The sequence below is a fragment of the Elgaria multicarinata genome, chromosome 21 (genome assembly GCF_023053635.1).
Source record: "Elgaria multicarinata webbii isolate HBS135686 ecotype San Diego chromosome 21, rElgMul1.1.pri, whole genome shotgun sequence".
Lineage (NCBI taxonomy): Eukaryota > Metazoa > Chordata > Lepidosauria > Squamata > Anguidae > Elgaria > Elgaria multicarinata.
This window is the reverse complement of record NC_086191.1, coordinates 3243512-3264949: the sequence shown is the minus strand read 5'-3', so window position 1 is coordinate 3264949 and position 21438 is coordinate 3243512. Positions and strand designations below refer to the sequence as shown.

Sequence of the window (21438 nt, the reverse complement as noted above, 5' to 3'; positions counted from 1 at the left end):
TCGAGCCGGGAAACAACGGTAAATATAGAATACCGTATTTCTTCGATTCTAAGACACCATCGATTGTAAGACGCACACTAATTTCAGCACCACCAGGGGGGAAAAAGCTTTGAGTCAAAGAAATAATAAACGCACCCGCGATTCTAAGATGAACCCCGTTTTTAGAGATGTTTATATGGGGGAAAAAGTGCGTCTTAGAATCGAAGAAATGCGGTACATAAAACTGAACATAATACACATTGTTAAACCTTTCTAAAAACATCCTAAAAATTCCAATGGATAGACCCTGCAGAAGAGATCGGTCTTGATAGCTTTCTTGAATATATGTTTCCAAGCCCATTTCAAGGTGCTGATTTTTTTACCTACAACGCCTTACACGGTTTGGGACCACAATACTGCCCATACACTGCGCTCAATGTCTAAGGTCCTCTTCCGGGTGCCTACTCCGAGGGAAGCTCGGAGAATGGCAACAAGGGAGAGGGCCTTTTCATTGGTGGCCCCCCAATTCTGTAATGATCTCCCCAACGAGGTTCGCCTGGCGCCAACATTGTTATCTTTTCGGCGCCAGGTCAAGACTTTTCTCTTCTCCCAGACATTTAACAGCATTTAACAACATATGCTAAGTTTTTAACAGACCCCAGAACTGTTGTTTTTGTGCTTTTGATGGTTTTATAGAATCATAAAATCATAGAATCATAGAATAGCAGAGTTGGAAGAGGCCTACAAGGCCATCGAGTCCAACCCTCTGCTCAATGCAGGAATCCACCCTAAAGCATTCCTGACAGATGGGATGCTTTAGGGTGTATATAAGTATATAAATTTTGTATACTTTTTAATGTTCACTGTTTTTATCTTTTGTAAACTGCCCAGAGAGCTTCGGCTATGGGGAGGTATATAAATGTAATAAAAGATAAATAATAGAATGTCAAGTTGATGGGTCTCCTCCGGCAGGCCATTCCACAGTCTGGGAGCAGCAGAAGGGAAGGTCCTCTGGGTAACGGTTGTCAATCTAGTTTTTGCTGACTGAAGTAGGTTCTTCCCAGAGGACCTGAATGTGTGGGGTGGTTTATATGGGAGAAGGTGATCCCGCAGTTAGCCTGGACCCAAACCATGTAGGGCTTTAAAGGTGATAACCAACACTTTAGATTTTGTGTGGAAAGGAATTGGCAGCCAGAGTAGAGATTTTAAAACTGGTGTAATGTGGTCATCCCTAGGTGTACTGGTGACCAGACTGGCTGCCATATTTTGAACTAGTCGAAGTTTTCGGACGAGGCACACAGGTAGCCCTATGTAGGGCGCATTGCAGAAGTTGAGCCTCGAAGTTATCCCTACACTGTGAAACAGAGGACACTTTCCAAGAGAGGACAGTCCTCTGACAGCTTTTCAAATGGACGCCTGTCCCCTGTCAAAGAGCTGCTTGTGGTTACGTGGTGATGGCAGCACTCTGCACATGCTCCGTGGTGCTTCCTATTCACACCATTTCCCCTTGGAAACAGTTTGTGAGGAGAGCAAGAAGACCAGGGTCTGATTTTCTGGGCACTGATTTATTTATTTATTCCACTTCTATACCATCCAATAGCTGGATTTCTCTGGGCATTTCGCAACAATGAAATAATACAATATAAACATAATGGATAGATTTATCAGACTAGCTGCTGATCCTCAGAGTAGTACCTAAATCAAGAGTTTTCACTACAAAGAATCCAGTTTCATTAGTGAGCTTTAACAGCTTTAAAAATATAAATAAATCATACATTAGTCAGTTTAAATTCACATCTTATATACCTGTGGAGTTTTCTATTAACCCATTTCCTTCCACGTATTCACTAGGGTTGCCACCATATATTTTTTCTGGCAAGGCTCCTAAGCGTTTCACAACTGTGTGCAGGCAGAAATCCAACAGATGGTGTTTGGTCGGGCACGGAGTTGCAGAGGTGAAGAATGCTTCAGCTGTGTTGAGCTTCTGTCCTTCATGGACACAGCCCTCTCATAATAAAAGGTGGCAACCTTGCTATTTTCCTAGGTTTGTAGCTTGTCTCGCGGAAGACAGAACTGCCTTTCGAGAGAATATCTGTCAGTTGCTTCCACTACCGCCTGCCTCTCTTCCCCTGCACCCTGCCAGGTTTTAGGTGCTTTTAACATCCTCGTGGCAGAAATTCAACCGGTGCAGCTTTCGCCTAAACTTCGATTTCTGCAGGCTGTGCATCTGATAAAGGCCAAAACCCCCGACCCTCATTTTTGTCCAGACCAGGATGACCACAACTAGGCCATTTTGCATTGTTGCAACGAAGCAATGCCATGCACGCTGGGTTTGCTTTTTAAACCAACCTCAGTCAGAAAGGGGAACGGCTGTTGTCTTCACTGGGAAAGGGGTGAATTCCAGTTTTACCACAGCCAGTTGCATTTCCTACAAAACAGGCTGCACTGAGGCCTAGAGCCCAGTACCACGTTTAAGCAGATTTTGCTCTCCTGGGCTAGCTTTGAATGCTTAATCCCCCCACCCCTAACTTTAACTAGGGTGACCATATTTTGGAAACCAAAAAGGAGGACAACATGGTCGCCCCCAAGGGGCGTGTCCAGCACCAAGGGGGCGTGCCCACCCGAACATAGCCTTGGTCACATGTCTGATTTTACAGCACACATTTAAGACAAATCTGTTCTACATAACATCTTAATGTTAAAATCAATGAAATAAAGAACAAGTGAGAGATTCAATGTATCTGAAATTAACTTCACTCACTCCTACTTTTGTAGGTTTTGCTATACTTCATTCACTCCTACTTTTGTAGGTTTTGCTATACTCTGCTATCATTGTGCCAAGTTTCATGACTTTATCTTAAAAAATGACGGAGTTATAAGCATTTTTGTTAATTCCCATTGGAGCTGCTCTTTGAAAAAAAAGATCCGGATTTCCCCTCCCCCTCCCGGATTTGCCATCAAAAGCCCGGACAAATCCGGGCAAATCCGGTCATATGGTCATCCTACTTTAACTGGCTTCACGATGGAGACCACCCCAGGTACCACCTCTTCAGGGCTGGGCTGTCAAAGTAGGCAGACTTGCTGAATGGTCAAAATATCTGTGCAAATTCAGGCCGCTTTGCACCCTAATTTCAAGAATGGTTTCTTGGGAACCCGGTTCCTGTTTCTGGTTTCTATGTTGATTCTAAAAAGGGGATGTGTGAAATGTCTGCTGAATTTAGTAACCATCTCCCCCGTGTCCATGTGATTTTTAAATATATGTTGTGTATGATATTTCTAGTGTGTGGAATATTATTTCGTTAAGCTGTCTTTTTATTTTTTTGGCTCTTGTTTTATATTTTTACATATAAAATATTGTTGTGTTTATATTTGGAGTTTTCACATTTTAAAAGTTTGAGTGCTATTCTTTTCAGTGTTTTTTTAAATATATATTATTGTACACAGCCTAGAGATCTTTGTCCAGAAAGGCGGCCTAAAAATGCTTAAAATAAAAATAAAATATTGATCTAAGGCAGCCTTCCTCAACCTGGGGCGCTCCAGATGTGTTGGACTGCATCTCCCAGAATGCCCCAGCCAGCTGGCTGGGGCATTCTGGGAGTTGTAGTCCAACACATCTGGAGCGTCCCAGGTTGAGGAAGGCTGATCTAAGACATCTTCCTTGGCATAAATAATAAAGATGTTGGCGTATATATAAAACATTGTTCTTATTTTTCAAAAATGGTTGTGCCTGTCTATACATCTTAGATTCCCCTGTAGATAGGGTGAGTAAAGTGGCATTCACACAACCACGTGTAGAGCGCTGGGTTTTCTGAACAGTGCCTCTACGCACACGACCTGAGCAATGTGGTTCTGTACTCATACGTGGTCTGAGTAGGGAGCTCATAATTCCTGTGCTACTTAGGTTCCCTGCGTCGAAATCTGTTAGATATGGAGTTGTACCCAAATATTGCAAATAAATGAAATAAACAAAGGCGTGGTCATGTAGAGAATCTTTGCAAAGTTAGAACTTTTTATTTCTTTTAAGCCAAGTGATGGTGGGCCTGCAGGATAGAATCATAGAATAGTAAGAGTTGGAAGGGGCCTCTAAGGCCATCTAGTCCAATTCCCTGCTCAATGCAGGAATCCCTCTTCAAGCATCCCTGACAGATGGTTGTCCAGCTGCCTCTTGAATGCGCCTCCCTCTCAAAATACTCCCCCCTTTTAACTTGTTAGATTTTTTAATTTTTTTAACATGTTTTTAATTTTACTGTAGGTTTAATTCTATTTTAATTTTTGTAATTTATATTTATATGTTTTAATTGTACATGTTTTAATCTTGTAAACCGCCTTGAGTCCCAGTACTGGGAAAAAGGCGGGATATAAATATTACTATTATTATTATTATTATTAATAATAATAATAATAATAGAACCCAGTGGGGTCATTCCATGAAGCTGACTGGTGGGAGATACAAGACAAATAAAAGGAAGTCCTTTATCACACAGCGCAGAGTTAAATTATGGAACTCACTGCCACAAGATGTAGTGATGGCCACCAATTTGGATTGCTTTAAAAGGGGGTTGGATAAATTCCTGGAGGAGAAGGCCATCCATGGCTACTAGCCCTGATGGTTCTGTGCTACCTCCAGTCTCAGAGGCAATAAGCCTGTGTGCACCAGTTGCTGGGGAACATGGGTGGGAGGGTGCTGTTGCACCATGTCCTGCTTTGTTGGTCCCCGGTCGACAGACGTTCCCACAAACAGTTGCTTGGATGTAAGGTCTATGAATCTCTGGTCGCCACTGTGTGAACAGAGTGCTGGACAAGATGGACCCTTGGTCTGATCCAGCATTAGGGCACTTCTGATGTTCTTAATAATTGTGTGGCCATTTTGGCAAGGTTATAAATATATATATATATTTAACCTCCTCCTCCTCCTTCTTTCTCCCACCCCTCCCACCTCCTTCCCTTTCTACAAAGCCTTTCTCTCCTTTGGATCCACAACCCCCACAAAGGATGAACGGCGCTGAGCACCACCTCAGCCCCTGCGAATGCGTCCCTCAGCCTCCGCTGGTCCAGAAACGTCGTTGCTTGTCTGCGGTGGAGCCCAGCGCACCTTCGGCGGAAGACTGGGAGGCCATGGAAGAGGAGGACGGCGACGATCGATTCCTGCGTGTGCAAATGCGCAGGCCGGGTGTCCTGAGGGGGTCTGCTCAGATGTACGACTGCTTCCGAAGGCACAGCTGGGAGCCAGGGAAAGTCCTGGAAGAGGACCCAGGTTTTGATCAGCGAAGGTAAGCGGCAGTAATTAAATATACTCCGCCGTTCATCTGGTCTTCTATGGCGAGTGGGAATTTGTCTCCAGGCGACCAAACAGGAAACGAGGAGAAAGGGTTCTCTCTTTTTCTTTACGTTCTGCAAACATAGGTGAATACGGACTGAGGACTAGAAACGTGTGGAGTTGTTTGCAAGGCTGATTTTATAAGGGACTGTGCTGAGGACGTTCCCATGTATTTTCTCCTCCAAATGACTGGCACCAACAAAAGGCTGGTTGTGGTCGTTTGCCCTAGAGTGCCTGTATAGTGTTCTACTCTCCACATAGAATCATAGAATAGCAGGGTTGGAAGGGGCCTAAAAGGCCATTGAGTCCAACCCCCTCCTCAATGCAGGAATCCACCCTAAAGCATCCCTGACAGAGGGTTGTCCATCTGCCTCTTGCATGCCTCTAGGGTGGGAGAGCCCACCACCTCCCTAGGTCACTGGTTCCATTGTTGTACTGCTCTAACAGTCAGGAAGTTTTTCCTGATGTCCAGCCGGAATCTGACTCCCTGTAACTTGAGCCCATTATTCTGTGTCCTGCACTCTGGGAGGATCGAGAAGAGATCCTGGCCCTCCTCTGTGTGACAACCTTTTAAGTATTTGAAGAGTGCTCTCATGTCTCCCCTCAATCTTCTCTTCTCCAGGCTAAACATGCCCAGTCCTTTCAGTCTCTCTTCATAGGGCTTTGTTTCCAGACCCCTGATCATCCTGGTTGCCCTCTTCTGAACACGCTCCAGCTTGTCTGCGTCCTTCTTGAATTGTGGAGCCAAGAACTGGACGCAATACTCTAGATGAGGCCTAACCAGGGCCGAATAGAGAGGAACCAGTAGTACCTCACACGAATTGGAAGCTATACTTCTATTAATGCAGCCCGAAATAGCATTTGCCTTTCTTGCAGCCATTTCGCACTGTTGGCTTATATTCAGCTTGTGATCTACAACAGCTCCACTGTTGGGTTTCATCTAGTGACAGTTAGATGCATGGATTCTGCTGGAAGTGGTGAGGATTGCTTCCTGTGATGCAGATTTTGGATGTACCTGTGTCCTTCCCCCCCATCTTCTCATCACCCTCGGCTGCTTTTGTTCCCCCTTTTATCTCTCCTTTTCAGCACCCTGCTGTCCTGATTTATGGTGGCTGGATAATTCTTTGTTACCTGGGTTGCAAATTTGTCATACAGGGCAGGGTTTCTGCTGGCTATAAACGCCTTGAAGTTCTGCCAATGTCTCTGTGTTTGATGAGCAATTTGACTCTTCTTAAAGCTAAACAGAGCACAATGAGATTGCCCGGGGTACGGGAGACTAAATTTATGGCCAGGGTGGTGCTGGGTCTTGACCCTGTGTGGGAAAACCATGTGCCAGATGTGTGTCTGAGCTAAGCACTGACCTCACTCAGGAAAAAGCGATCTAGGCAAGGCGAAGCGTGTTCCGTACCGCTTCCCTCGCTCCGTGTAAACTTTCATTTTACAGCAAACTTTTCTAGCTTTATGGTTTAGAAGCATAAACTCCAACCACACTCTTTATCAGCTGCAGCCTCTGTTTTCTATCCACGCTCCTGGAAAATCAGTCCTTGGCTCAGTTCAGATAAGCTGTTCGTCAATGCGATGTGAAAACTCCACTCAACGGTTGAGTTTTTAGGGGGTGCGCCCCATACAACTCCACTGTGGGCGACCATGGAGTTGTGTTTGATTGACAGTTCCTCTGCCCTCCAACCCCGATGGTATCCCATCAGCCATTGCTGCAAAAAACCCAATCCCGGCCGCTCTCCTAGAGTGGCACTCGCTCGTTTCGCTACTGTAGCCGGTGGGAAAAGGCAACTACAAGTTCAATCGCAGCTTTTAAAGCTCAGCTAAAAACTTTTCTTTTTTCTAAAGCTTTTAAAACTTGATTTTGATCTGACTTTTATACTGTTAGTTTTACTCCACCCTGTGCCTGTTTGGTGCATTCGCTTCCCCTTCCTATTGTTTTATTATGATTCTATTAGAATGTAAGCCTACGCGGCAGGGTTTTGCTATTTTATTGTTTTACGCTGTACAGCACCATGTACACTGATGGTGCTATATAAATAAATAAATAATAATAATAATAATAATAATAATAATGCAACACAACAGAGAACTCCACGGAGCTTGCCGCACAACAGTTGTGCAGGAACTCTTCTCTGCACGGCGTGGATATTCAGCATGGAGTGTTCCCCCCCCCCCAAAAAAAACACAACTCACCGTGGGATGGAGTTTTCCTGCCAGACAACACATTTTGTTTATTTATTTATTTATTTATTGCGTTTTTATACTGCCCAATAGCCAAAGCTGCCTGGGCGGTTCACAAAAATTAAAACCATTCAAAGTATAAAATAAGCAGTATAAAAATAATGAGATAAAATTGCAATATAAAAGTACAACCAGGATAAAATCAGCAGCAGTGCAGGAATACGTTTCTCAGCGGTGGTGTAAAAACTCCGCCGTGGAGTTCTAAAGCCGCCGTTGAGAAACGTCTTGTCTGAACTGAGTCTTTGCGTTATGCCTGGCTCATATTTTGTTGAGTTGTTCGCACTGTCCTCCTTCAGGCTTTGCGGCCTCTAGAAGTGAAATCTTTGGGGGAAGAGACGCATTTCAGCTGCAGCGCACAGGAGTCCTAGCCCATGCTTGCAAACGCTAAGGCTGCTTCCAGAGCGACAGTTCCTTGCGCTAAAGAATAGTTCCTGTTTCGCTGTAAGGTACGAGCAGAATTGTGCTTGATTTTCCACGCTATTGAAGGATACCGGGCGTCATTACATGGGGAAAAATACATTTCCTTACCGGCCACACATTTGTCCCTCAATACTTCCTCTTTCGAAAGAGGAAGTAAACCACGTGCACATGGCCCATTCAGTGGGCTGTTTTGATCGCGCTGCTTCTCCTGCACACACCAGGAGATAACGGCAAGTTCCGTCTCTAAAAATAAGTCGGACTTGAGTGTTTTTTTGTTGTGCAAGGAAGGCTAGAAGGGGCAGGAGGCACGCAGGAGGCAGACGATGTCGTGAGAGGGACCCGCGACAATCTCTCAGTGCCCTCCCACACCCACCCACACCCCTCTCTGATTCTGCTTTAATCCGCCTCTGCGCATTTATGGTGACTCCTTCATTTAAGTGGTATTTTGCTATTCTGCAAAATAATAATAATAATAATAATAATAATAATAATAATAATAATAATAATAATAATAATAGAAAGATGTTTTAGTGCTACTGAAAAAATCAGTTAAGGAAGCAAACAGGTGATATTAATGGTGTCCTGAAAAGTGTATTACATGTATGCTGAACTATGATAGATTCATTTGCCTGATAAGTCACTGCTGACATACAAACCTAGGGTGATCCTATGGAAAGGACGACAGGGCTCCTGAATCTTTAACAGTGTGGTGTAGTGGCTACGGTGTTGGACTAGGAGTTGGGAGATCCGAGTTCGAGTCCCCACTCAGCCATGGAAAGCCACTGGGTGACTTTGGGCCAGTCACAGACTCTCAGGCCAGCCTACCTCACAGGGTTGTTGTTGTGAGGATAACATGGAGAGGAGGAGGATTTTGTACGCCGCCTTGGGTTCCTTGGAGGGAAAAAGGCGGGATATAAATGCAACAAATAAATAGATGAATAAGCAACTGCATAGAAAAGGGAATTTCAGCAGGTGTCCTTTGTAGGCATGCAGCACCTGGTGAAAGTCCCTCTTCATCACAACCGTTAAAGCTGCAGGAGCTATGCTAGAGTGACCAGATACAAAAGAGGACAGGGCTCTTTTGTAGCTGTCCTCCTTTCCATATGGTCACCCTATCCCAACCACATCACTTAAAAAGTGGGGAAATAGTAAGCCTGTGAACGTGGTATAACTCTTCCATTCTAAAAGAAAAACAAACAGCCAGGCTTTCTGTGTCGAGAAGAAGAAAAAGAGGAAACAGGACAGGGAAAAAGAGAGCGAATTCCACAACGAATGCTTGTCTGGAAGTAATTCACTGTCCCATGTGGCCCACCGTTTACCCTACCTTTTCACACCCCCTGCAGCTGCAGAGGTGAGCTTTGAGCTGTTGATTATTACCTGCTGGAGACAATCGTGTTTTCCTGGTATATCTTTAACTAAAGGAACAGAACCCTTGCTAGCTTTTAATAACAATTGAAGGCAGGTGATGGCAGAGGAAATGAATTTGGTAAGAGAATTTTCGTGTTACAAGGAGCTCCCCTGTTTTGGCCTGCTGAATGTGGAAAGGCAAGAGTCAATATCATTTCCCCACAAAGAAAGATCACAGTTGAGACTTTTTAGGTCAGAGACGAGAGAAGTAAAGGATATGGGCTTTATGGTGTGTAAAAAAGGGTCCATCAGATGAGGGTTTTATAGCACACTCGCTACTGCCCACTCACGGTTTTTCGCGCTCCCTTTAGATGCTTCCGTCCGCCTCCTGCCCCTTCTTGCCTTTTACCCGTCACGAAATAGAGCCCTCTTAATCCGACTTCTTTTTTTAAAAAATGGAACGTGTCGCCATTTCCTGCTGTGTGCAAAAAATGCGGCGTGATAAAAACCGCCCCTGAATGGGCCACGCGGCCTTTGTTTACTTCCTCCTTCTTCTCCGGGAAGGAAGAGGAAGTATGGTGGGACAGGAACCGGGGGGGCGGGGGGGTGGAGAAGTGACGGTAGGGAACCACGATTCCCCCCGTCTGATGATGCTCAAAGTGAATCGAGAGAGCTTTTTCTTCTGTAAATAGCAGAACTTGATTGGCAGGCAGGAAAGTTATGACAGACGAATGCAAGTACTTCGTCACACAGCAACACTGTTAATTTATTGAATTTGTTGCCATTAGATTTTGCGATGGCCGTTCCTAAGTTGGTGTTAAAAAGGACCTAGACAAATTCATGCTTCTGGTCATGATGGCTATCTGTGCTGTTCCTCCAGGATAGAGGCAGCTGGTCTCTGAGTACTAGTCACTGGAGAACAGCTGTTATTGACCGGGTTTGCACATAACACTAACCCATGGTTTGGGTTGTTGAATTCTGGGTTGTGGTGATGTGTGAACACATTTGTACTAGTAAGCCGTGGTTTATTAACCATGAATAACCCAGAAAGAGAACCCATGGTTTGTTGTTTGGGTTGTGAACTCTGGGTTGTTTAAACCATGGTTTGTCATTACATGTGAACCCAGAAGTGTGGGTTGTTCATGGGTTGTTTCATCTGAAGACAGAAGCGGCGGTCGAGAGTGGTTAAAAAACCACACCTGCTGCTTGTGCAAGATACAGCAGCCATATTGATAACTGGAACCAGAACGATATAAGACCCACTCTGGCCCGCTTGCATTGGCTGCCTGTACGTTCCTGAGCCCAATTCAAGGTGCTGGTTTTAACCTATAAAGCCCTACATGGCTTGGGACCGCAATACCTGATGGAATGCCTCTTCTGACATGAACCTACCCGTACACTACGCTCAACGTCTAAGGTCCTCCTCCGGGTGCCTCCTCTGAGGGAAGCTCGGAAGATGGCAACAAGGGAGAGGGCCTTCTCAGTGGTGGCCCCCCGACTGTGGAATGATCTCCCTGATGAGGCTCCCCTGGCACCAACGTTGTTATCTTTTCGGCGCCAGGTCAAGACTTCTCTTTTCCCAGGCATTTAACAGCATTTAACAACGCTAAGTTTGTTTTTAACGGACCCCAGAACTGTTGTTTTTAAATGGATACCATTGTTTTTATACTGTTTATGTTTTTGATGGTTTTAAATTTTGTATGCTTTTTAATGTTTACTGTTTTTAACTTTTGTAAACCGGCCAGATTTATTATTAAATGTAATAAATAATAATAATAATAATATAAAACAAAAACCCAGCCACTGTGCATGGCAGTGCGACAATGCCACAAAAGTATTTGGGATACAGGAAAGGAGCAGCTGAAGGAGAAACGAGAAAAGCAACCTAGGATTTGAGACAACAAATTTCAGTGTGTTCAATCGTCAGCCAGAAAAAAACTGGGTAGGGCAACAAGCCATGGGTTAAATGATAGGGCTGTGCACCCCACCCCCCAAACTACTTCAGGTCGATCCGACCCTCCCCTGATCTGCTCTGGAACTGGATCTGGAGCGAGATCCGGAGAGCCGGAGCGAGATTCGGCCCCCATTTTGCACCCCTTCCCCATTTACTTCCCTCTGCGGCGGAGACAGGTAAGTGGGGAGGGGGGGACAAAATGGGGGCCGAATAGGTCCCCCTCTCCCCTTACCTGGCTTCGCCGTCTGCTGCTGCATGGACCACAGCAGCAGTGGGTGGCGGAGCCAGGTAAGCCCCCCCTCCCCCACTTACCTGGCACCACCGCCGTTGTCACCACATGAACTGCAGTGCCGGGGGCACCAGGTAAGCCCCCTCTCCCCTGCCCCCTTACCTGGCGCCGCCGCCGCATGGACTGCGGCAGCGGAGTTAGTAAGCTCCCTTCACCCCCACTTTCCTGCGTCCGTCGCAGTCCGGGCCACGGCCTGTTTCCACTTTGAGGCCTGGGCGTCAGTTGAAGCTGCCGCTCGGACTGTGATGGACGCAGGTAAGCCCCCTCCCCCCTGCACCCTTACCTGGCTCCGCTGCTATTGCCGCCCGGACTGCAGTGGTGCCAGTACCAGGTAAGCCCCCCTGCCCCTACTTACCGCGTCGAGGCGAACCACTTCGCTTCGATCTGGAGCTCCCTAGACCCGATCCGAATCCGAATTTAGCGGGTGCGGATCGGGTTGCTCCGCTCCGGATTCGGGGATCCGAAACGGAGCGGAGCACAGCCCTATTAAATGAACCATGGGATAGAGTTACGTGCGGACCAGGCCACGCTCTTCCTGTCCTGCTTATGAACTGGCATCCAGCTGACCACTGTGGAAACAAAATTCTCCGGGTAGACTCATGCAGTCTGATCCAGTAGGGTTCTGCTATTGTTCTTCTAAACATAACTTTTAAAATTGGCAGGGAGAGCGTAATAATATCGCCAAAGCCCAGTGGGGCAGAACAGGACTTTTGAGGAGTGGGTGGGTGGGGGGCTCCCTTGTAATGGGTTTAGTGGCTTTGAGTTTTTGTGTGGGAACCGTGAACCACTTTGCGTATTCTGCTATTGAGTGAAAAAAGCAGAAGGTTTTAAGTAACAGGAGAAGCGGCTTTGCGTTACTCCTGGGTCCTTCGCTCTTGCGGTACTCACGTCACATTTTCAGGTGCGTGGCTGACGGGGGCCTACTAGAACTTGTTGAACTTTTTGTGTCTATATTTCTCCGCTGTGGCACCCCGGCTGTGGAACGAGCTCCCCAGAGAGGTCCGCCTGGCGCCTACGCTGCACTCCTTTCGTCGCCAGCTGAAGACCTTTTTATTCTCTCAGTATTTTAACACTTAATTTTAACTCAGATTTAAATTTTACTGTTCTAACTGTGTATTTTAATCTTATATCAATTTCTGCTGCGTGGTTTTATCCTGGTTGTGCTTTTTATACTGCATATTGTATTTGTGTTTTTAACCTGTTGGTTGTTTTATGATGGTTTTACTTTTTGTGAACCGCCCGGAGAGCTTCGGCTATTGGGCGGCATAGAAATGTAATAAATAAATAAATATATTGGGGGAAAAGGCAGGATATAAGTAATAATAACAACAACACTAATTATATAATCTTGAGGGAAGGTTACATCAACTGGGATTATTTCTCACGGGGAAAAAAATGGACTTGGTCACCGTATCTTTTCCCTTGTAGGGGCAAAAGCGGAGGAGGGCCGTGTGTTTTGAGTAGAAAAACCTGCTGCTTGACCAAAGTGTGAAGCAATTCAGGTTCTCTTGGCAGCCTCTGAAGCTTTTGTGAATTTTATTTCCCCCCGAACAGGAAGGATACCTATGACCGCATGTTTCGTGTGATTTGGACCTTGCTGTGCAAGTCATATATATATATTTATGGCGTGGTGGCGTAACTCCTGCTCTGCTCGTATGTGCTGCTGCCTTCCGGCCCCAGCTCTGTGGCCCAGCGTGTGGCTTTTACTAGCCTTTCTAGCTGTGGGCTAGAAGATAGAAGACCTGGAGCCCAAAGTTCTGGGTCAAGTGTTGCCTGGCTGCTAAACGTCAGTGCAAAAACAAGAGCGGCATATATATTTTCAGGGAAAAAGGCCTTAACCGTGCGAGCCCTCCCTGATGCCATCCCAGATCGCTGGAGGCTAAAATAGCGAAAAATAATCAATGAAGACTAACACAAACTGAAAGCAAACTAAAAAGAACTAAAAACCTCAGCACTCTAAAGCGTCCTCCTCACGAGGAAGACAGAAGTTCCCAAGGAGACATCCTTTCATTGCCACAAGCCTAAAAGACTCCCAGTTCGTCAGAAGGTAAAACTGGGAGTTGATCGGAGCCCGGAAGGTTGGATGGGAACATGGAAAGCCGCTAGACTCCTTCTCTGCCAGCTCCATGGTTTCTTTCTCTGTATCTCAAGAACTTCGGTTGCGGCCTTGCATAGGCGGGTGCTAGCACTCTGCACGCGTGCTCTGAGATGCTCACTTCTCTGGACAGATCCTCCCAGAGTGCAGGACACGGAATAACGGGCTCAAGTTAAAGGAAGCCAGATTCCAGCTGGACATCAGGAAAAACTTCCTGACTGTTAGAGCAGTTCGACCATGGAATCAGTTACCTAGGGAGGTTGTGGGCTCTCCCACACTAGAGGCCTTCAAGAGGCAGCTGGACAACCACCTGTCAGGGATGCTTTAAGGTGGATTCCTGCATTGAGCAGGGGGTTGGACTCGATGGCCTTGTAGGCCCCTTCCAACTCTGCTATTCTATGATTCTATGACAGCACGTGCACAGGAAAATACTCCAAGCTGCCGTAACGTTTGAAAGCCATCGGGACCCAATGCTATCAATTTTCAAAGTACTTCCCATCTTATAGTTATTTTGGAAGGTTTGTGGTTTTCGTTTTTGGGTTTTTTTTTTGCAAGCACAAATATATTGAGAAACCTACACGCTGCTGCGGACCTTGAACAGGCTTTCTAGGGTTGAGCCAAGCTGCAAAGGAGCCGGGAGGGGTGGGTGACGACTCCGTGTATGCGTGGTGGTGTGGGCGGGCGGTTTGCAAGCAGTCCTATGTTTTGGCTTTGGTCCGGGTGTTTTGCTTCTGTCTGAATCATTGGGTGCCACCTACTGGCAGCAAAGAGATTTCTGTGTCTTGGGAATGCAAATAAAGGGAAATGGTCCCTCTGGCTTCCAGACCTTTATCCCGTCTTTATCCTGAATTCTGTTCCTTGGTGTGTTTAATTATCCTAGCGAACTCTCTGAATATGGAACGTTACGTAGCCAAACGTGCACTATCTATATACTGTACAAGGTCTTATTTGTTTATTTCGGTCATAGACCAGCACAACAGAAAACATCACAATAATATTAAAAAAACCCAACATACAATAAAATACAAAAAACACGGCAGTCTCAGCCTAAGTCTAAGGTACAATAACATTCTTCAACATCAATTTCCGTTGGCTTATGGCAGCCGCACAAAAACTGCTCGCTTTTAGAGTAACCTGAGGATTCTGATCCGATAGAACAGCCTTCCTCAACCTGGGGCGCTCCAGATGTGTTGGACTACAACTCCCAGAATGCCCCAGCCAGATGTGTAGTCCAACACATCTGGAGCGCCCCAGGTTGAGGAAGGCTGCGATAAGAAGATGTTTTATGTAATATTTATCTGATCTACCGGGAGTTCGCTGCAAGACAGAGGTTATAAATGTTTGGCGCAAATCTTGATAAAAGGAACAATACAGCAGAACATGACCTACTGTTTCCACTTTACCCATCTCACAACGACATACCCGTACTGTTCAAGAGGAAGGTAACAAAAGGTTTTCTCAAGGTTCGTAGAAGATGTAGAGAAATCTTTAGGGGACGGGGAAGCTGTAAGGATGGGGAAATGAAAACCATCCCAACGAGGACTGAGCATTTCCTCTTCTCCCAGGCCTCTGACAGCATATGACGGGGCATTTGAATGTCCTTTTTATTTACTGGGTCCTGGCAGTTTTAGTTACAAGGTGGGGGATACTTGGCTCAGCAATACTACAAACAAGAAGGATCTTGGAATCGTTGTAGATCACAAGCTGAATATGAGCCAACAGTGCGATATGGCTGCAAGAAAGGCAAATGCTATTTTGGGCTGCATTAGTAGAAGTATTGTTTAATTTAGTATTACATTTATATCCCACCTTTTTTCCTCCTAGCAGCTCAAGGCGGCGTACATAATCCTTCTCCTCCTCCTCTCCATTTTTACCCCCACAACAACAGCCCTGTGAGGTGGGTTGGGCTGAGAGTTTGCAACTGGCCCAAAGTCACCCAGTGGGTTTCCATGGCCGAGTGGGGACTAGAACCCGGATCTCCTGACTCCCAGTCTGACAGTTTAGCCACTACACCACACTGGTTCTACTACACCACACTTCCAAATCGTGCGAGGTACTGGTTCCCCTCTATTCGGCCCTGGTTAGGCCTCCTCTAGAGTATTGCGTCCAGTTCTGGGCTCCACAATTCAAGAAGGACGCAGACAAGCTGGAGCGTGTGCAGAAGAGGGCAACCAGGAGGATCAGGGGTCTGGAAACAAAGCCCTATGAAGAGAGACTGAAAGAACTGGGCATGTTTAGCCTGGAGAAGAGAAGATGGAGGGGAGACCTGATAGCACTCTTCAAATACTTAAAAGGTTGTCACGCAGAGGAGGGCCAGGATCTCTTCTCGATCCTCCCAGTTTACAGGACATGGAATAATGGGTTCAAGTGACAGGAAGCCAGATTCCGGCTGGACATCAGGAAAAACTTCCTGTTAGAGCAGTATGAAAAAACAGCAGGAAGAACTTCCTGACTGTTAGAGCAGTATGACAATGGAACCAGTTACCTAGGGAGGCTGTGGGCTCTCCCACATTAGAGGCCTTCAAGAGGCAGCTGGACAGCCATCTGTCAGGGATGCTTTAGGTGGATTCCTGCATTGAGCAGGGGGTTGGACTCGATGGCCTTACGGGCCCCTTCCAACTCTATTATTCTCTGATTCTGTGACCCCTTGGATGGTGTCTGATTTGGTGACTTCCTTTCCAGCATGAGTTTGAAGGGCCTAGACCCTGATGCCATCGACTCCTCTTCCACGGACCAACTGGATGGTCTTCCCCTTGGCAGAAGGGACCCCCGGCGTGACCCCATCATCCATAGCAATGATGAGATGGAGTCCCTCCTTTCTCAGGATGAAGAGGATGAGGAAGATGACCGGGAAGTGTCTCGGGTATGTAGGCATTTTTAGCCCTCTTTGCAGACTAAAACATTATCTTCGATTAAAATTCAATAGAAATAATAATTCAATTCAGGGCACTTTATATAAATAATAATCAATCCCAGGCATTAAGAAATGGGGCTTGTTTTACAGACTGAATGATGCAAGTGAGTGGAGGGTGATCCCTTTATAGGAGATCCATTTGGAAGTGGGAGATACATTTGACCGTAGTAGAATGTGGAATGCACAGTTGTAGAATGCACAGCCTTTCCCAACACGGCGTCCAACAGATGCGTTGGGACTGCCATTGGCTGTGCTGATGGGAATTATGGGAATTCCATTTCCAACATGTCTGGAGGGCACCCGGTTGGGAAACGCTGAGGTAATGGCTCAGTTCAGAGAACACGTTTCTCAATGGTGGCTTTAGAACTCCATGGTGGAGTTGTTTACACCACCGTTGAGAAATGTGTTGTCTGGTGGGAAAACTCCACACAACGTGTTGTCTGGTGGGGAAACTCCACACAACGTGTTGTCTGGTGGGGAAACTCCACACAACGTGTTGTCTGGTGGGGAAACTCCGCACAACGTGTTGTCTGGTGGGAAAACTCCGCACAACGTGTTGTCTGGTGGGAAAACTCCGCACAACGTGTTGTCTGGTGGGAAAACTCCGCACAACGTGTTGTCTGGTGGGAAAACTCCGCACAACGTGTTGTCTGGCGGGGAAACTCCACACAACGTGTTGTCTGGTGGGGAAACTCCGCACAACGTGTTGTCTGGTGGGAAAACTCCGCACAACGTGTTGTCTGGTGGGAAAACTCCACACAACGTGTGTCTGGTGGGAAAACTCCGCACAACGTGTTGTCTGGTGGGAAAACTCCGCACAACGTGTTGTCTGGCGGGGAAACTCCGCACAACGTGTTGTCTGGTGGGAAAACTCCGCACAACGTGTTGTCTGGTGGGAAAACTCCGCACAACGTGTTGTCTGGTGGGAAAACTCCGCACAACGTGTTGTCTGGTGGGAAAACTCCGCACAACGTGTTGTCTGGTGGGAAAACTCCGCACAACGTGTTGTCTGGTGGGAAAACTCCGCACAACGTGTTGTCTGGTGGGAAAACTCCGCACAACGTGTTGTCTGGTGGGAAAACTCCGCACAACGTGTTGTCTGGTGGGAAAACTCCGCACAACGTGTTGTCTGGTGGGAAAACTCCGCACAACGTGTTGTCTGGTGGGAAAACTCCGCACAACGTGTTGTCTGGTGGGAAAACTCCACACAACGTGTTGTCTGGTGGGAAAACTCCGCACAACGTGTTGTCTGGTGGGAAAACTCCGCACAACGTGTTGTCTGGTGGGAAAACTTCACACGTGTTGTCTGGTGGGGAAACTCCACACAACGTGTGTCTGGTGGGAAAACTCCACACAACGTGTTGTCTGGTGGGAAAACTCCGCACAACGTGTTGTCTGGTGGGAAAACTCCGCACAACGTGTTGTCTGGTGGGAAAACTCCGCACAACGTGTTGTCTGGTGGGGAAACTCCACACAACGTGTGTCTGGTGGGAAAACTCCACACAACGTGTTGTCTGGTGGGAAAACTCCGCACAACGTGTTGTCTGGCGGGGAAACTCCACACAACGGTGGAGTGTTTTTGGAAAACACTCCACGCTGAATATCCACGCTGTGCAGAGGAGAATTCCTGCACAACCGTTTTGTTGCGTGTTGTGTGGAGGGCTCCGTGGAGTTTTCCTTTGTGTTGAGTTGGCTTTTCCCGCTGGCTACGGAGTTCCCTGGCAAGAGTAGCGAAAGGAGCGAGTGCCGCTCTAGGAGAGCTGCCGGGATTGTTTTTCGCAGCAATGGCTGATGGGATGCCATCGGGAGGACCGGAAGAAGAGAGAGGGTGGGGGAACTGTCAATCAAACATCACGGTGGATTTTACTCAACTCCATGTTAGCCCACAGTCACACAATGGTGGAGTTAAAACACGTTGTGTGGGGAACGTCCCCTAAAAACTCAACCGTTGAGTGGAGTTTTCACGCTGCGTTGACTAATGTATTGTCTGAACTGAGCCGCAGTGGAACTGCATGAGGAAGGAGTTCGACAATTGAAGACGAAGGCTAGGTTCATACAACACGGTAACCCACCCAGTGGGGGTTGTTGTTGAACCATGGGTTATCGTGTTGTCTAAATGCAATGCGTTTTCTGCAGAACATCTGAACGCAACACATTTTTCTGCAGGGTTGTCTGAATGCAGTGCGTTTTCTACAGGCTTGTTAGTCATGCTTGTTATTAATTATTTTCTGAACAAGCCACCTTGAGATCCCATGGTTTGTTGTGAGGTTGTTCAGGGTGGTCAACCAGCCCCCCCCTGCAGAAAACGTGCTGCAGTCATTCGAGACGTTAACCCACCCCGCAGAAAGCATGCTGCGTTCCGACAACACGATAACCCACAGTTTGGCGACAGCTCACGCTGGGTGGCTTAGAATGTTGTGTGAACCCAACCTACGTGTACAACCTTCCACAGCAGGAGGAGAGACCGGCAGGAAAATGTGAACGCCTCTCACTTTTAGAAATTAAGCTGAAAGAATATAGTGGGAGTTGAACGGGAATCTCACTGAGACACACCGCAGGATCTTTCAAAAACTGGGTTTTTAATATCCCTGTTCGGCAGAGCTGGCTAATGCGTACCAAGTGACGTAATAAGTGGGGTGGGGGGGAATCATAGACACCCCCACCCCCACCCACCGTGGCTGAGATGATGAACCTTTTGCCCCAGGCTGGTGGCTACGTGGCATTAATGGTCTGGTTTCATCTTCAGGAACACTCCCAGCGGATACGGGCCTATCATGCGTCTCCAAGCTCTGTCTGCAGTTCTCTGTCCAAGTCTGTTTCCATGAGTGGCGTTGACAACTACCTGGATGCAGACGGTGAGTAGGCAAACGCTGGGTCGGCTTCTTTGTGTTCCTCCCAGGGCTCAGCACTTGGCAGGAACTTGCTGTTGGAGGTGCAGAAAAGGGCAACTGAAATGATCCAGGGGCTGGAGCATCTCCCCTAGGAGGGCAGGTGACAACAGCTGGGATTGTTTAGCTTTGGGGGGAAAGGAGGCCGAGGGGAGACAGGAGAGAGGTGGACAAAATGATGCCTGGTGTGGAGAATGTGGACAGGGAGACATTTTTCTCCCTCTCCCATAATTCTAGTCGTCCCATGAAGCCGATGGGTGGGAGATTCAGGACAGATCAAAGGAAGGACTTCTTCACACAGTGCATAGTCAAACTATGGAACTCACTACCACAAGACACGGCTTGGGACCACAATACCTGACGGAACGCCTCTCCCGACGTGAATCTACCCGGTCACTACGTTCAACATCTAAGGTCCTCCTCCGGGTGCCTACTCCGAGAGAGGCTCGGAGCGTGGCAACGAGGGACAGGGCCTTTTCGGTGGTGGCCCCCAGACTGTGGAACGATCTCCCGCACAAGGCCCGCCTAGTGCCAACGCTGCTATCTTTCCAGTGCCAGGTTAAGACTTTCCTCTTTGCCCAGGCATATGGCGGCACATCTTAATCACCCACATGTTTAGTGGTTTTTTTAACGTTATTTATTTATTTAGAATATTTATATACTGCTCCCCATTGAAAAATTTCGGAGCGGTGTACAAAGTAAAATGAAAATAAAAACAGAATAAAACAGTTAAAACAAAATTTAAAAAGAAGCAAAAAAACCCAACAACACAGAAATCCAAGGCTGCATGTTAAAGAAAGGCTTCTTGGAATAAAGATGTTTTCAGGAGGCGCCGAAAGGAGTACAAGGTTGGAGCCTGCCTGACCTCCAGAGGCAGGGAGTTCCACAGGAGGGGGGCCACCACGCTGAAGGCTCTTCCCCTGGTGGATTCCCATCGGAGGATGGATCTAGGTGGAACCACCAGGAGCAGGCCCTCGGATGACCTCAGTGACCGGGCAGGTTGGTAAAGGAGAAGGCGCTCTCTCAGGATAACCCTCTGATATCCTTCCGTGATCTGACATCAGAGCAACCTGGGACCAGGTGATCTAAAGGACAACCATGGGCATATTTCCCCATCATTTAAGATCCACTTCTGAGTTCTTCCTCTCAGTGCCCTCCATCTTCAGAAATTATCTGGAAGGTGACCAGAGAGCAGGGCTTTCTCTGTGGTGGGACCCTAGCTCTGAAATTCCCTCCCCAGAGAGATGGGAGGAAGGTAGTACCATAAGAAGTACCAGGCTGGATCAGACCACGGGCCCATCTAGTCCAGCACTCTGTTCACACAGTGGCTGAACAGGAACCCAGAAGCAGGGCACCGTGCAACAGCACCCTCCCACCCATGTTCCCCAGCAACTGGTGCTTACTGTCTTGGATAGTGGAGGTAGCACACGACCATCAGGGCTAGTAGCCATGGATAGCCTTCTCCTCCAGGAATTGATCCACCCCCTTTTCAAGCCATCCAAATTGGCGGCCATCACTACAATCTTGTGGCAGTGAGTTCCATAGTTTAACTCTGTGCTGTGTGAAGAAGTCCTGTCTTGAATCTCCCACCCATCAGCTTCATGGGATGACCCCAATGGGTTCTAGTATTATGGGACAGGGAGAAAATGTCTCCCTGTCCACATTCTCCACACCATGCACTATTGATACTATCTTTATAGGTACCATCCTGTTCACCTGAGTTTTTTTAAAAAATTAACTTCCACTGTTTTACTGCATTTATGCTGCTGCTGCTGCTTAACTTATCGTTCCAGACCACATTTTTTTAAAGGTCTTTTATCGCTACTGATGTTTACTGTTGTGATTTTGAATGGTGTCTTGTACGTTCGTTTGAAATAGGAAGGTGAGATGCAGATTGTGTAAGTGCGTGAAATATGTCTTCTCTCTCTTCCCTCGCCAGAAATTTCCCTTTATTCTGACGTGGTGGAACTGGCCAACGGGTGAGTCCTGCT

General features: G+C 47.0%; 1 protein-coding gene across 1 annotated transcript; it reads left to right on the top strand.

The window, feature by feature from the left end:
• The first annotated feature begins 4974 nt into the window (after positions 1-4974).
• LOC134412339 (A-kinase anchor protein 13-like) lies at positions 4975-21430 on the top strand. Its single transcript, XM_063146241.1, has 4 exons — positions 4975-5249; positions 16328-16508; positions 19306-19414; positions 21387-21430. The coding sequence occupies exons 1-4, from the start codon at positions 5095-5097 to the stop codon at positions 21428-21430; spliced, it is 489 nt and encodes a 162-aa protein (XP_063002311.1). The 5' UTR covers positions 4975-5094.
• Positions 21431-21438: the final 8 nt, after the last annotated feature.

What these genes read in the sequence shown, in the direction of transcription:
- LOC134412339 (XM_063146241.1), top strand. Translation starts at nt 5,095, where the DNA reads ATGGAAGAGGAGGACGGCGACGATCGATTCCTGCGTGTGCAAATGCGC. An exon ending in CCAGGTTTTGATCAGCGAAG is followed by an intron (nt 5,250 to 16,327) that starts GTAAGCGGCAGT and finishes CTTCCTTTCCAG; the next exon opens with CATGAGTTTGAAGGGCCTAG. An exon ending in CAACTACCTGGATGCAGACG is followed by an intron (nt 19,415 to 21,386) that starts GTGAGTAGGCAA and finishes TTCCCTCGCCAG; the next exon opens with AAATTTCCCTTTATTCTGAC.